The 14,119-nt window shown below is 41.3% G+C and overlaps 1 protein-coding gene across 1 annotated transcript; it reads right to left on the minus strand.

The window, feature by feature from the left end:
• Nucleotides 1-997: 997 nt before the first annotated feature.
• Nucleotides 998-5,701, minus strand: LOC308102482 (uncharacterized protein). Its single transcript, XM_080452227.1, has 10 exons — nt 5,636-5,701; nt 4,619-4,678; nt 4,200-4,472; nt 3,784-4,026; nt 3,139-3,276; nt 2,945-3,028; nt 2,807-2,822; nt 2,616-2,710; nt 1,853-1,903; nt 998-1,755 (listed from the first exon to the last, which is right to left on the minus strand). Exons 1-10 carry the CDS (start codon nt 5,667-5,669, stop codon nt 1,721-1,723), a joined length of 1,029 nt encoding a protein of 342 aa, XP_080308353.1. The 5' UTR covers nt 5,670-5,701; the 3' UTR covers nt 998-1,720.
• Between the last annotated feature and the right edge of the window lie 8,418 nt (nt 5,702-14,119).

The following is a 14,119-nucleotide window of genomic DNA, read 5'->3' on the forward strand; positions in this document are numbered from 1 at the left end:
TATCATAATGTGCTGTGGTGGTTTTGATGTTGGAAGCGTCCTGTCAGAGTAACATTACACCTGGTTTTAGCCCCACTTTTTCAATCTTCCACTAAAAACGTGATAGATTGATGATAGATTGATGGATAGACAATTCTAATTATCCTTGTATTTTTCTAATTATCCTCGTAATTACAAATGACTAATTACCTGCAATTATTATAATTCATAGACAGAAGCAGGACACATTCGAATCAATAAAAAAAAATATATATATATTTTTTTTTACATTACATTTTTACATTACAAATTATTTGTATGGACAAAAATGCAAATGCATGCACACATTCCACAACAGCGTCAGGAAAATTATTATGTTATATACTGTATACATACTTACAAACATGAAGCAGTATAACACATGGTGAGTGTTCATGAGGACTGCAGCAGAGAACAGAAATTGAGTTTGTTTTATGTTTTTTTTACACCTTAAAACCACAGAGCACCTATACAGGATGCAACAGCTACATAGACCACTGAGCTCATAGTTGATAGGCTTTGTTTTCATAGAACTGTTTGCTGCTGTGGTTAATATACGTAGATGTTTAAATACCTAAAAACAATAGCCACTTGCACAGAGAAACTTCAAACTTGTTTGTTCCGAAAGGTGGGGGTGCGGATGGGTTTGCTATAAGAAAAGCTGTAACTGTGCACTCTTCCTCAGGCTCTCCTTCTTCACTCAACTGAAAAATCTCCATCTATTAAAACAATAAAAATCATACAACACAAAATGTAACATTATGTAGAAAAATCCTATAGCTTTATTACACACCATTGTGGAATACTTGATTCTGATTGGGACCATATATAGAGCACTCTTGCCTCTAATAGTTCCAAGTCCAACGGTTTGCAGCTCTGATTAGTTAAAGACAATTAAGTGCGATGTTGCTTGCATTGACAACACTCACAACCAAAGATAATGCAAAGAATATAATTCACAGACAGAAGCAGGAAGCATTCGAATCAATACAAAAATATGTATTATACAATGATTTACAAATTATCTACAATACAAATTATTTGTATGGACAAAAAATTTACATAGTTTATACTGATTCATGAGGAATATTTACGCAAGTACAGATGTGAAATTTAAAGGATTGAAAATAAGGAAAATTTTCAATATTGCCTCTATTTGATGCATACAGTATGCCAAAACCCATTAAATGAAAACTGTATTGATATCTCACACATTATTACCAAAGTCAACACAACATTATTACAATTTACAATTGAGGCATTTAGCAGACGCTCTTAACTAATCCAGAGCAATTTACAGTGAGCAAGCTAAACACGAGGTATTATTACACAAGTATTTACATGAAGCCCTGACTTTCACTCCCTACATCACCAACCTAAAAAACATAATTCTATAAACAAAGGTATAGTAAAATAATTATAAACATACATAATCATAAGGGCTCAATCTCTTTTGATTCTATACGTGTGTGTGTGTGGTGTGTGTGTGTGGTGTGTGTGTGTCTGTGCGTGCGTGCGTGCGTGCGTGCGTGCGTGCGTGCGTGCGTGCGTGCGTGCGTGCGTGCGTGTCAGTATCACGTCTACTCCTCACAGTGGTGTGTGTGACAGGCAGTAGTGTGCTGAACTCTCGGAAGGTCCTCGGTTCGATTCCCGGCTCCTCCTGGCTTCATGTTGAAGTTTCCCTGAGAGAGACACTGAACTCCTAACTGCTCCCTGAGCGCACCCTGGGACTGGACACTGATGGGTCAAATGCAAAGAAGTTATGAAACCAAAACTAAAAACCAAACTAACTGAGATTAAAATCACTGGATTTGATCTTTAATATAATGTATACCATTTTCATAGTCATCTGAGTGCTGGATTACTCCATACATGCTTTGGTCGCCTAAAGGTAAACAAATAAATAGTGTTTCTTATTTGTGTTATTTCAAACATGATTCAGTCTGCCAATTAGGAAAAGCAAAGACAAAACAGACATGCTTTTATGTACTTCCAAAAAGGACATTCATTGTTTAATCACTTAAGATGCTTTATTTTAGTTGTTAAACATTCATTTAGATAAAAAAATAGAAGCAGTTGTCAGAAGTGCCTTTAACCGGCCCGGACTGCTGGCGTAGCGGTCCGGGCACCTATGCTACAATGTAGCCTGACAGCGTGTTGCGGGTTTGAGTCCCGATCCCGATGGCCTTTGCTGCGGGTCACTCCCCATCTCTCTCTCCCCATTTCCTGTCATCCTACTGTCCTATCAATAATAAAGGCATAAAAACCCCCAAAATAAATCTTTAGAAGAAGTGTCTTTAACCAAGGGCATTCGAGTGGCATAGTGGTCAAGTACCTGCCCACCACTATGGAGTCTAGGGGATCAAATCACTGTGGTGTTTCCGGCTTGGCAGAGCCAATCCAGAACAAACATACAAACATACAAATACAAACACAATTGGCCCGTGTTCGGGGAGGGAAGCCGGTTGGGGAGGGCAAATTAATTGGCATAACGACTAAATTGGGGATAAAAAAGGGGGATAAAAATAATTGGCTACTCTAACAAAAGAAAGGAAAAAAAAGTGTCCTTAACGACCATAATTGGTTCAAAGACTGACCATGCTGCAGTGGGCAGTACACATCATCAGCCTCACTTTGATTGGTCCTCTGGTCTGCAGCCGAGCCCTGATTGGTTCCCTGAGACTCAATGGCTCTGTTATTAAAAGATATTTAGCAGACATTAAGTAGAAAACAAGATGCTCTGCTGCTGTCATGTTGATGAATAGACAGAGATAAATACTGTATTTACCTGACACAAGATGGATCTGTTAAAAAAAAAGTTATAACATAAATATTTGAACATTAACATTGCTCACTCAGAATGTTTTATGTAGAGTTGTTCAGTGATTATAATGTAGATGTAATGTAATATATAATATAAAAGTACCTCTCCTCTCCCTGAGTTTATGATCCTGCTTCTTAGTCACATTAACATACGTCATATCTTCACTCTGTCTGTCTGTCCTATAGCCTGCAGCAATTGGTTGAGCAATCAATGGAAATAGAAAAGTGAACAGGTTAGCTGCCAGTACAAATCATTGTCTTCTCTTGTATGTGTGAACAATGACATCACTGACATACCTCTGCATTTCTTCCAGAAACACAGACCCAGAATCAGTAGAAAGATGGAGACTCCTGCACACATCAGATAGTGGAAATATGGAGGCAGAGAGGAAGAGGGAGTGTCTCTTTGGTCATTGTCATTGAAGGGCGGAGGATCTGAAGCAGAATGAGACACTGTACTTTTAAAAGAGCTGTAAATGTCTTTTAAGCATAATTTCTATTTTTAGGCTTAGAGTAGAGAGTAAGCTTTAGATTATATATCAGAGACAGAGAGACAAGGAGATCGGTTAGCCTGAGTTAGTCCAAACAAAGGCACTCATATCAGCCTGAGCGATAGGGCTGAGATGCCTGCTCTTGTTTGGATAAACGCAATGGATGAATCCCGACTGATAAGTTGTTTATCACATAATCATAACCTTCTTTTTATTGACAATTTGTTTATCACATATAAACCCTATTTTTATTGACAAAGACGATGAGAAATCACTAGCATTAACAATTTAAATAAACCCTCTCAGTCCTATGTAAAAACAATTCTAACCACCCTGCATGGTTCACTTACCACCCCAACCACTCTGTTCATGCCGGTGCTGTGGCCAGGGCCCCATCCCTCCTCGAATGCAGGTCAAATAAAATGTGGTTAAGCCTACACAACTATCTCACCTCTCACATCCATCCAGCTCTCTGGTGACTCTCCACGGTCAGAGATGTTACACTTGTAGAATCCTTCATCAGACTTGTAAACATTGTGGATGGTCATCTGTCGTGTAGACTCAGTCCTGATGAATGATCCATTTTTATAGAAATCAGCTGGGAGGTCAGAGGGAGTCTCTGTCCTACAGCGCAGAGTGACATTACTTCCTTCCATCACAGGAAGTACAGGGCTCTCCAGGATCACAGGTCCATCTGAACAATGATAAATAACAGCAGAATAGCAGAACATTTGACTGAGATTATGTCAATCTGAACAACACTATCCCAACGTGATGAGGTTTTGACAGGAAAGACTCTTTAACAAACAAGAATAAAAGGGGGGAAAAGCATGCAATAAAAGATAAAATACATACAACTGAACGTACCAGTCACAGTGATATTCACAGTGTTGCCCTTTCCCTCTGAAGACTCACACCAGTAACCTCCAGTTGCTGTATATCCCATGGATTTGACAAGACATCCTGTGTTGTTCATCTCCCCCCACCAGTCACTAGTGCCACCACACTCTGTGACAGTCGTATCGATATTTGTCCTCTTCACTCTCCAGACAGTAGAGTTAGACTGTCTGTCCTCACAGCTCAGAAAGACAGACTCATATTTAAAGAACTGAGACCTGTCAGGACTGAGTCTGAGAGAGACTGGGGGGTCAGAGACAGAGAATCAAGAGGATTTCCTAATCGCTGGATCATGTACCGTATGTTAAAAATCTAAAATACATTTCTTGTTACAGTTCACTAATATAATAATAATTTAGAAGAGTTTATGAGAAGACAAACAGACTTACCTCTCATAACATCACCACTGTTTTGAACTTCTGTTGAGACAATCACCATGGAATTAACCACTAGAGAGAGAGAGAGAGAGAGAGAGAGAGAGAGAGAGAGAGAGAGAGAGAGAGAGAGAGAGAGAGACACACACACACACACACACAAACACACACACACACACACACACACACACACACACACACACACACACACACACACACACACACACACACACACACACACAGACACAGATACACAGACACACACACACACACACACACACACACACACACACACACACACACACACACACACACACACACACACACACACACACAGAATTCAATAAGTTATATTTGCATATTACATATTAATATGATGAATTTGTCTCGGTGAGGGTGCTGTATTACACTTCATTATTTACAAATGTTCACAAGATATAATGACAAGTTTAGTGTTAATGTGGAAAGAAACAAAGAAATAAAACCTCTTGAGTTGATACGGTATGTTGCATTTAAATGCTGTACTAGCTGATAGGCTATGGATTTCTTACATATACAACCTGCCAGTGCTGCCCCCAAGGTTTTTTGGGGGTCCAAAATTATATATAATAGGGCACTTTGTTTCAGTCGATTACCACCCCGAAGCCCCAGCCAGCAAGGCTGGCACCAATAGAAATATAGAATAAACCATATAATTAAAAACAGCAACATGTAACACAATAAGGTAGAATTTAAAATTATAAAAGGATAGTTAAAATGACTACCATAGTTGTGACCTGATTTATTTCAGAAGAGGCAGCTAATGTTAGGCAGACTGTCTGCCTATCTGTCTGCAATGTACAGATCATGATGCACAGATCGGCTCTGGCATCATCCGAATCTGCATGCCTACCCAATGCACATGAATCATCCTCCTCCCATCCAGACACATTCTTACAAATAATAGGCCTATAGTGAAGAATGGGGAAGAAAAATGACAGAGCTGCAATTGGGTACAGAGCTACAATAATTGTACAGTGAATATCTACTCACAGACTACTAGAAGGTAGAGTGATGTTTGCTCCATCCTGTGCTGCTGCTCTCTGACTGACTGACTGAATGCTATGACAGTCACTCACTGACAGTCTCGACTACTACTGTTTTGGAGGAGGCTACACTGCTACTGTGTGAGGTGGCGACTCTGCTCAGCTGCCCTTCGACTGTAGAACGCCCTCTCTGACAACCTGAAAGCTCCACAGTCAATGTTTTCAATAGAGGACTGAAAACTTTCCTTTTGAACAAAGTCTTAGTTTAGCTATTCTGGTTTTACCCCCTAGGTATTATGCCCCCATGTGAATTAAAAAAAGGTCTTAGACTCTTTTTAGATGTGTTTTAATGCACATGATTTTACTCTGTATTGTAGCACTTTGAGATGTGTTTCAAATGTTAAGTGCAATATAAATTAAATGTAATATTATTATATTCCTTCCTCCATTGGCTCCCAGTTGCTGCCCGTACCTAGTACAAAACACTGATGTCGGACTACAAAGAAACATACCTTCTAAGTCTGATCCAACCCTACAACCCCTTCCGCAACACAGGGAAGCTGTCTGAACGTTCCCAGACTCTTCTCCCTCCTGGCTCCCAAACTGTGGAACAAACTACCCATTGCATTTAGAACTACACATTCACTACCAATTTTCTGCTGTAATCTGAAGACACACCTCTTCAGACTGCACCTTGGCACTTAAAGGGGAATTTTGCCCCACAGTTTTCTTACATTTTCTATGCTTGCGAACGCGGAAGGAGGCGCGGCGAAGCCGCGCCTCCGCCCAAGTGCAGCTTACTATGAAACCGTGCTCGGGTTGTGTGTGTGTGTGTCTGTGTCTCTGTGTGCGTGCACTGCCTGTGTGCAGCCGCCAGAGTGCAGGAATGTAGACAATGCTCCGATTAAAATGCACAACAGCCTGCAAAACACACACACATACACACACACACACACGATGTCAATGTTCTCTCCCCATCACGGTAAAATAACACGGATTACAAGTCCGTAAATACACTATATTTTCGAGCTGCGTTCGCTTCCAGCGTTCGCGCGTCTTACTTGTGTTATGATATCCTAGGATGAATGGTAGGCCTACAGTAGAAACATTTCATAACTCCATGAGCCTCCACATCTACGCGTCTACTCATGATGAACAACTTTCACACTCTGACTTTTGACCTCTGACCTTTAGATCTCCCACCATTTGGAATTATATGAAAAACTCCTCCTGGGATTTTTGAGTAATCTGCACGAAACGTTTTACACATGAACTTTGGACCTATGCCGACAAACAAGCAGCAAAAGATTTTCCATTAGTGAAAAAATGAAGCTTTAATGAGCCAATGAATATTGCAATTTTATGACAATTATTCATCTGCCCCTAACACATACATGCAGACTCACATTTCTTTGAAACTTTGCGGTAATGTTGAGGGTCATTCCAAATATCACTGAAACCAATCTTACTCCAATTGGTCAAAGGGGGGCGCTATAGCGATTTTTTGAAAATGCAAACTTTAAACAGGCAAAAGTCTTGCCTCGTTTGGCCGACAGCCATTAAACCTGCTTACACATGTGCCTTGACTCATGAGGAACACATGTATCACGTTGACCAGTAAGCTCCGCCCTTAGATTGTCCGCAATTTTGAGCAGTTTGAAAAACACTTAAACCCAGGATTTTTCAGCTATTTGCGTGAAACTGTATCATCTGTGTGATCTCCTTTTTCAAAACATGACTGTATCAATGAATACATGTGCAAACGGTAAAGATAACATGAAATGCTTATTTGAGAGTATGTTTTTTCAATGTATGACGTACTTCATTGTGAAAATAGCCGATCTACAATCTCACAACTTTTAGCAACGTTTTGTGAGCTTGTAGATCGGCTGCTTTCACTGGTTTCGGTTTCGAGGAGACATACAATTTCTCTATTGGTAAATGGTTTGTGAACGAGTGATCTTAGTGTTAGTGTTAGTGTGAATTCTTTTTTCACTGGTTCTGGTCTCCCTTAAGTGAGTGCCTCATGACTGCAAGGTTGCCGGTTCAAGCCTCACTTGATGCAGACTCATTTAAGTTGAATTGCAAAAAACATGAATGTATCAATGAATACATGTGCAAAGAGTAAAGATAACATGAAATGCTTATTTGAGAGGGTATGTTTTTGCAATGTATGACATACTTCATTCTGAAAATAGCCGATCTACAATCTCAAAACTTTTCAGATAGCAACGTGTTTCTGAGCTTGTAGATCGGCTGCTTTCACTGGTTCACTTTTATCTTCAACAGACAACCTCAGCCTGGACAAAGCTATAGCACTATAGGTAGTGTTGCAGCCTGTCAATCTATTCCGTTTCCATGTCTCTCTCTCTCTCTCATTCACTGGCCCCGTATTATCGCTGCTTGCAGCTATATTCATTACTTAAGTTTGGCTTGATTTTCTTGACCACAATGTTAAAAATATAATTTAGATAGCATGGTATCTATAGATGCTAGGTTCATTATTTACCTGGTATTCTGTAGTTTCAAGTTTTTTGTTTATTTGTTTTTTGATAGTATATCTGTACAAAAGGCCAGTAGTATTGCCCTCAGACTGTATTTGTTAATTATTTTATGTTGTGGCATGTTCAGGCATTCTTAATTGGCTGATGTCACCATGACCTACTCATGTCACCATGACCCACAGACCAGGTGTGGTCAATTAGGCCTTCTGTATGATCAGTGCCTGATGCCTGATTAGAGCCTGCTGTATGAATAGGTTGCATCATTCTATGTTAGTCCTCTGTTGGAGAAGCATCACAGTTGTTGAAGTTCTGTTTGTTTTCCCCCTTGGACATTTTTTGTTACCTAGTGTGCGTGCAACTAATTGTGAGTATTTGTGTTACATGTCTTTAATCACTTTGCTATTTGTTTATGCAAATGTTGTTTGAGTTTTATATGAATATTTCATGTAGCCTATTTCTGATTATTCTAAACTGATGAGTCATATGTGAATGCTTTTATTTATTTATTTCCTTGTCATCAGAACCACACACATGTACAGAAAAGGGTGGTGAAAAGTGGATGTGGGTGTGAATAAATCTTCATTGAACGGACGTCAATTTCTGTGTTTTTACTGGACACTCTGTGGAGGTTGCCACCGGTTGAGCAATCAGCTCCTAAGTTTAATTATTGAAATAGAACATTCTTTACATGGTCCTTCAAGCCCGATAGGGCAACTTCTACAGCGATGTCTGAATCTGAAGAGGAACACGAAGAAAGGACTATGCGTCCCCGTCGCACGACTCGACAACCTTGTTACCTTTCAGAGTATAAGACTAATCTGAGATAGTCACCCAGATCACATCACCACCCCACCGAGGGAAAACGACATACCAACTATATGCCTTCTGACATTGACCGACCATCGATGAGAGCCGTCATGGAAGAGAACGATAAGTTAAGGCATGAGCTATGTGTATTATCAGAATGGCGGAGGTCCCCTTCTGCTCCATCTCATCATCAATCCAGTTCACATCGCCAGCAGAAATGCAGCGACAAGGACAAAGCCGAATCCTCCTCTGCATCAAGTTCACCGCCGGCCTCACAAATAGGAGAGACGTCTACAAGAGATCGCAATGATCCGCATCATTCTGAGCAGCAGCTGGTGCAACAAAACAGAGAGGACACACGACGAGCGCCGCAAGAACATGATGAGGTTGATGACGTAGCAGGAGAGCTTGAAGGAATGGGATTGATGGATAGTCGACGCTACAACCGTAGCAACACTGAATACGGTAACCGTCGCTATGCTCAACAAAGTCGCCACAATGAGCCGTCTCATCGCCATCATTATGTCTCACCTGACCGCCACCGAGCTGAATCATTCAGGTCCAGTCAGTGCAACACGCGCAGACACCCTCGCCATGATATGTCCCCCGAAGGTCATTATTATGACCCACATTACCACCGTTACAAAGAAACGCCCTCTCGCTCATATTATGGGTCACCTGACAGCTATAAATATGATCGCAGATCCCCTGACTATTACCGCTACAAATCCCATAGTAGCCGTCCTCGCTTACTAGCTGATCGCAGAACACGTGAGCAGTCCTACTCTCCTGTTCGCCGTCGCCACCGTCCGCCACCAGAGCAGGAGCCAGTTTATCGGGGGCCGAAACCAACAATTCCTGACTTCAAACATGAAGACCCTCGGGAATTTGCAAAGTTGAAAGTTGCTATTGAAAACCTACTTCCTGCAGAGGCTACAGAGTGGTTCAAGTTTCAAATCCTGTCCGACCATCTGAAATTGGAGGAGGCTTTGCTCATTGCCGATTCCTACTGCAACAGTAGATATCCTTATAGTACTAGTTTGAATGACCAGCTGTTTCCTGGACCAGTGTTGGGCTCAACCCTGCTGGGTGTCCTTCTTCGTTTTCGTGAGCACCCTTTCGCCATCAGCAGCGATATAAAGGGAATGTTCCACCAGGTACGACTCCTACCAGAAGATCAGCCTCTCCTGAGATTCGTGTGGTGAGACCAGCCGAGAAGCGATACCCCGCAAGTCTACCAATGGCAGGTGCTACCGTTTGGAGCTACCTCTAGTCCCTGCTGTGCCACATTCGCTCTCCAAAAACATGTGATGGATCATACTGAGCCTGGAGAGGATGTGCGCACATCAGTGGAAAGATGTTTCTATGTAGACAATTGTCTACAAAGTCTACGCACTGTTGAAGAGGCCAAGCATCTTGTCGACAAGCTCTGCCACCTGCTGGCAGAGGGTGGATTTGACCTCCGTCAGTGGGCAAGTAACTGTTCTGAAATCATCTGCCATCTGCCGCGAGATTCCATATCAGAGAGCAGTGAGCTGTGGTTCACCCAGGACAGCGCCGATCCTGAAGAAGGCACGCTCGGATTGAGATGGTACTGTCAGTCAGATACTCTTCGCTATAAGCATGGAGAGACAAAGACCACTCAGCCGACCATGCGTAGCATATACCGCACTCTTGCCAAGCAGTATGACCCACTAGGCTTCCTAATGCCGTATACAACGAGGGCCAAAGTGTTAGTCCAGAAGCTCTGGGACAAGAAACGCGAATGGGATGACCCAGACTTGCCCGGTGGCCTACTGCAAGCATGGCTCTCATGGGAGGAGGAACTCTCACACCTATCCCAAGTCACACTGCCAAGATGCTACACCCCCAGTGGGTTTGACACCTCCTCGTCCAGAAGAAGTGTTCACGTCTTCAGTGATGCATCAGACAGTGCATACGGCTCAGTGTGTGGCGAACGTATATAAGGATAAATATACCAAGGATTAGTCTGTGACGTCACTGCTAAAATACCAAGGATGCATCAGTGATGTGACTATCATATTGATAATAACAGAGACGCGAGAGACGACGTTACATTTTGAGGTTTCAAAGACCAATGCACACACTGCTTTGGTTGTGTATTGTTGTTCTGTTATAATTATAACTCAAGACAACGTCAGGAACACAGTCAAACTTTATTATTCACTTTAAACTCTGACAAGTGACTCTTCTTCTGTGAATGACATTCATATCTCCCAAAGCCCCATAGTCAACAGCGCCCCCATGAGGCACATATTTACCATTACTGTTGCATGACGTGTACTCAAGTACGTTAGAATTTTGGCCAATGTGAATGCTGGCCAGCTGAGAGAGGCCAATCGTACTCGGGGACGGTTCGAATGAATCGGACCCAGTCTGAATCCGCCCTGAGTCTGAGAGAGGGGTCAGAGACAGAGAATCAAGAGGATTTCCTAATCGGTGGATCATGTAAAAATCTAAAATACATTTCTTGTTACAGTTCACTAATATAATAATAATTTGGAAGAGTTTAGGAGAAGACAAACCGACTTACCTCTCATAACATCACCACTGTTTTGAACTTCTGTTGAGACAATCACCATGGAATTAACCACTAGAGAGAGAGAGAGAGAGAGAGAGAGAGAGAGAGAGAGAGAGAGAGAGAGAGAGAGAGAGAGAGAGAGAGAGAGAGAGAGAGAGAGAGAGAGAGAGAGAGAGAGAGAGAGAGAGAGAGAGAGACACACACACACACACACAGAATTCAATAAGTTTAGGGAAGCTGGGCACTGGGAAAACTGGGCACTATAGGTGCACTGCCTGTGACACTGCATTTCGTGCTGTCATCATCTGACTCATCTGTCATGTCATTGTGGCGAAAACTACAGTTTACTACTGAGCTGACAGTCATTGTGCTGTCATCATCTGACTCATCTGCGAAGAGGAGAGGACAGACCCAGCTTGACCCGCCCTGCCAGAGCTCATTGCCTTGCCAACTAAGGTGGCATTAGTGAGAACATGGCTCCTCTTGCAGGTGCCCCCCTCCGCCCCCTTAGATCCTGTGGTAACTTGATAATCACAGCCTGCCTACCTCATGTCAGTGCTCCTGTCCTGCTCCAAGTCTTGTGTGCTTGTGCGCCCTATTGCCCTGCCACCCTAACTACAGTACCAATAACATCAAACATCTCCTTCCATTTTCACTACTACCTGCTGTTTCCCTAATTAGCCTGCCAACTGCCAACCCTCCTTGACTCTCAAGGAAATTCCTTGATTTCAACCATTTCTCCTTGACAGTAATAATTACATTTCTCCTTGAGCACCCACTCAAGCAGTGGGTGAAAACCAATATTCAGTTAAGAATAAAAAAGCTTAGGCCATGATTAGAAATAAAATATAAAATGTCTCACCAGAAAGCAATCTAATATTTAATGGAGCTAACTTTAGTCAAGTGAAGTAAAGCATGCTAAAACACTCTGAACTTGTCATTAGAATGGGGATTGATTGTTACTGTCAGGAGCTCATAGGAGCTCTCATCTTGTTGTAATTTATTTAATTGATTGCTTGCCATGGCATCATTTGTACCAGCATGAATGGTTATGGTTTGGATAAATAGATAGTGTATGAGAGCTAGAATCAAGAAAATAACGAGGAATGTCACTTACTAATACAAGTACAAGCAGAGAAATGTCAGTGTGACATGTTCTGCAGAGACTGCTAACATATTACAATATATCTACAAGATAATAAAATAATATTTATGGAAAGTAATACTACTGGATGAGATAGAAATAAGGTTAAGCAGCTGCTCAGGGTTCCAACTTCTTAGTAGTTTTATTATTATTTGTACTTTTATTTACTTACCTACTAACTTAGCTATTTACTTACTAACCTACCTGTCCTCATTCAGGGCTTACAGCGGCAGGGAAAGAACTGTACGTACGCCTTGAGACCCAGGCTGTGAGACTGACACACCTCCAGTTCTTTCAAATTTGCATGAAAACAAACAGTCCTAGGATGATGTTTGAACAATATAAGAATTGATGATGTACAGGTAGGAATATTGTCCAGTATGTCTCAAATTGTGGCACCTGGAAAACAATATATCACTGTTGTGTTTACAGTTGATGTTTGTTGAACTTCGCTCATCATTAAGCTATGTCATCATCATTCACTTGTCAACATACAAGTGAATGATGATGACATAGCTTATGTTTTTTTTGGCAGTTGATAATGAAAATACATGTGGAGGAACTTTAAATTCTCTAAAACTTCTAAAACTCAGATGCCTGGCATGTCTTACTGTATCTCAAAACAATCATCCACACATAAGGAGTAAAAACCAGATAAGATGAATGGTGTTATGAGTGGCTCTTAATCTTAACGTACGTTTGACATTTGGAATACGTAATAGGCTATATCCCACATACTGAGGACACTTAAAAATTCAATTCAATTCAATTCAAATTTATTAAAGTGTCAAATCACAACAAGTTGTCTCAAGACACTTTACATGTAGAGAAGAGACCCGACAATCCCACCCTGAGCAAGCAATTTTGTGACAGTGGCAACGAAAAACTCCCTCTTAACTTAAAATGTAAGTATTGGCAGTAAACATGTTATGTATTTCGCGACCTAACTTAATCTATGCTCGTTTTCGTTGTGTGGTCATTACTTAATTTATTTACGTTTTGCAGTCGAGACCAGGCTGGAGCCTAGAGAGCCCTGCACTTCCTTTGACAGAAGACTCTGCACTGCTTGTACAAAGATAAGACAACTGGTAATACTTCCTCTGACATCCCAGCTGATTTGTAAAAAGATGGATCCTCATCAGAATGGAGTCTACAGGACAGATGACCATCCACAATTATATTTAAGTCTGATTCAAGATTGAAGAATATGTTTTAAAATCTCATAGACCAAGAGTAAAAATATTTGGTTTCAGTTCCTCAATATCAACAGTAACAAAATAAATAACGAGTAAGTAAAGAAATAGTAATGTAAAGTATACCTTAATCATAGCACACTTTCTGGTGCTTGAAGCCTGATGAAGGATTCTACAAGTGTCACATCTCTGACCTTGGAGAGTCACCAGAGAGCTGGATGCAAGTGAGAGGTGAGACAGCACACTATCCTTTGTTTCTATTTTTTATATCCTTGTTAATAAATCAAATTTGATACGCATT

Source organism: Gymnoscopelus braueri (assembly GCF_963280865.1).
Source record: "Gymnoscopelus braueri genome assembly, chromosome: 15".
NCBI lineage: Eukaryota > Metazoa > Chordata > Actinopteri > Myctophiformes > Myctophidae > Gymnoscopelus > Gymnoscopelus braueri.

What these genes read in the sequence shown, in the direction of transcription:
- LOC308102482 (XM_080452227.1), bottom strand. Translation starts at nt 5,669, where the DNA reads ATGGAGCAAACATCACTCTACCTTCTAGTAGTCT. An exon ending in CAGTGGTGATGTTATGAGAG is followed by an intron (nt 4,473 to 4,618) that starts GTAAGTCTGTTT and finishes CTGACCCCCCAG; the next exon opens with TCTCTCTCAGACTCAGTCCT. An exon ending in GAGCTGGATGGATGTGAGAG is followed by an intron (nt 3,277 to 3,783) that starts GTGAGATAGTTG and finishes ATTCTGCTTCAG; the next exon opens with ATCCTCCGCCCTTCAATGAC.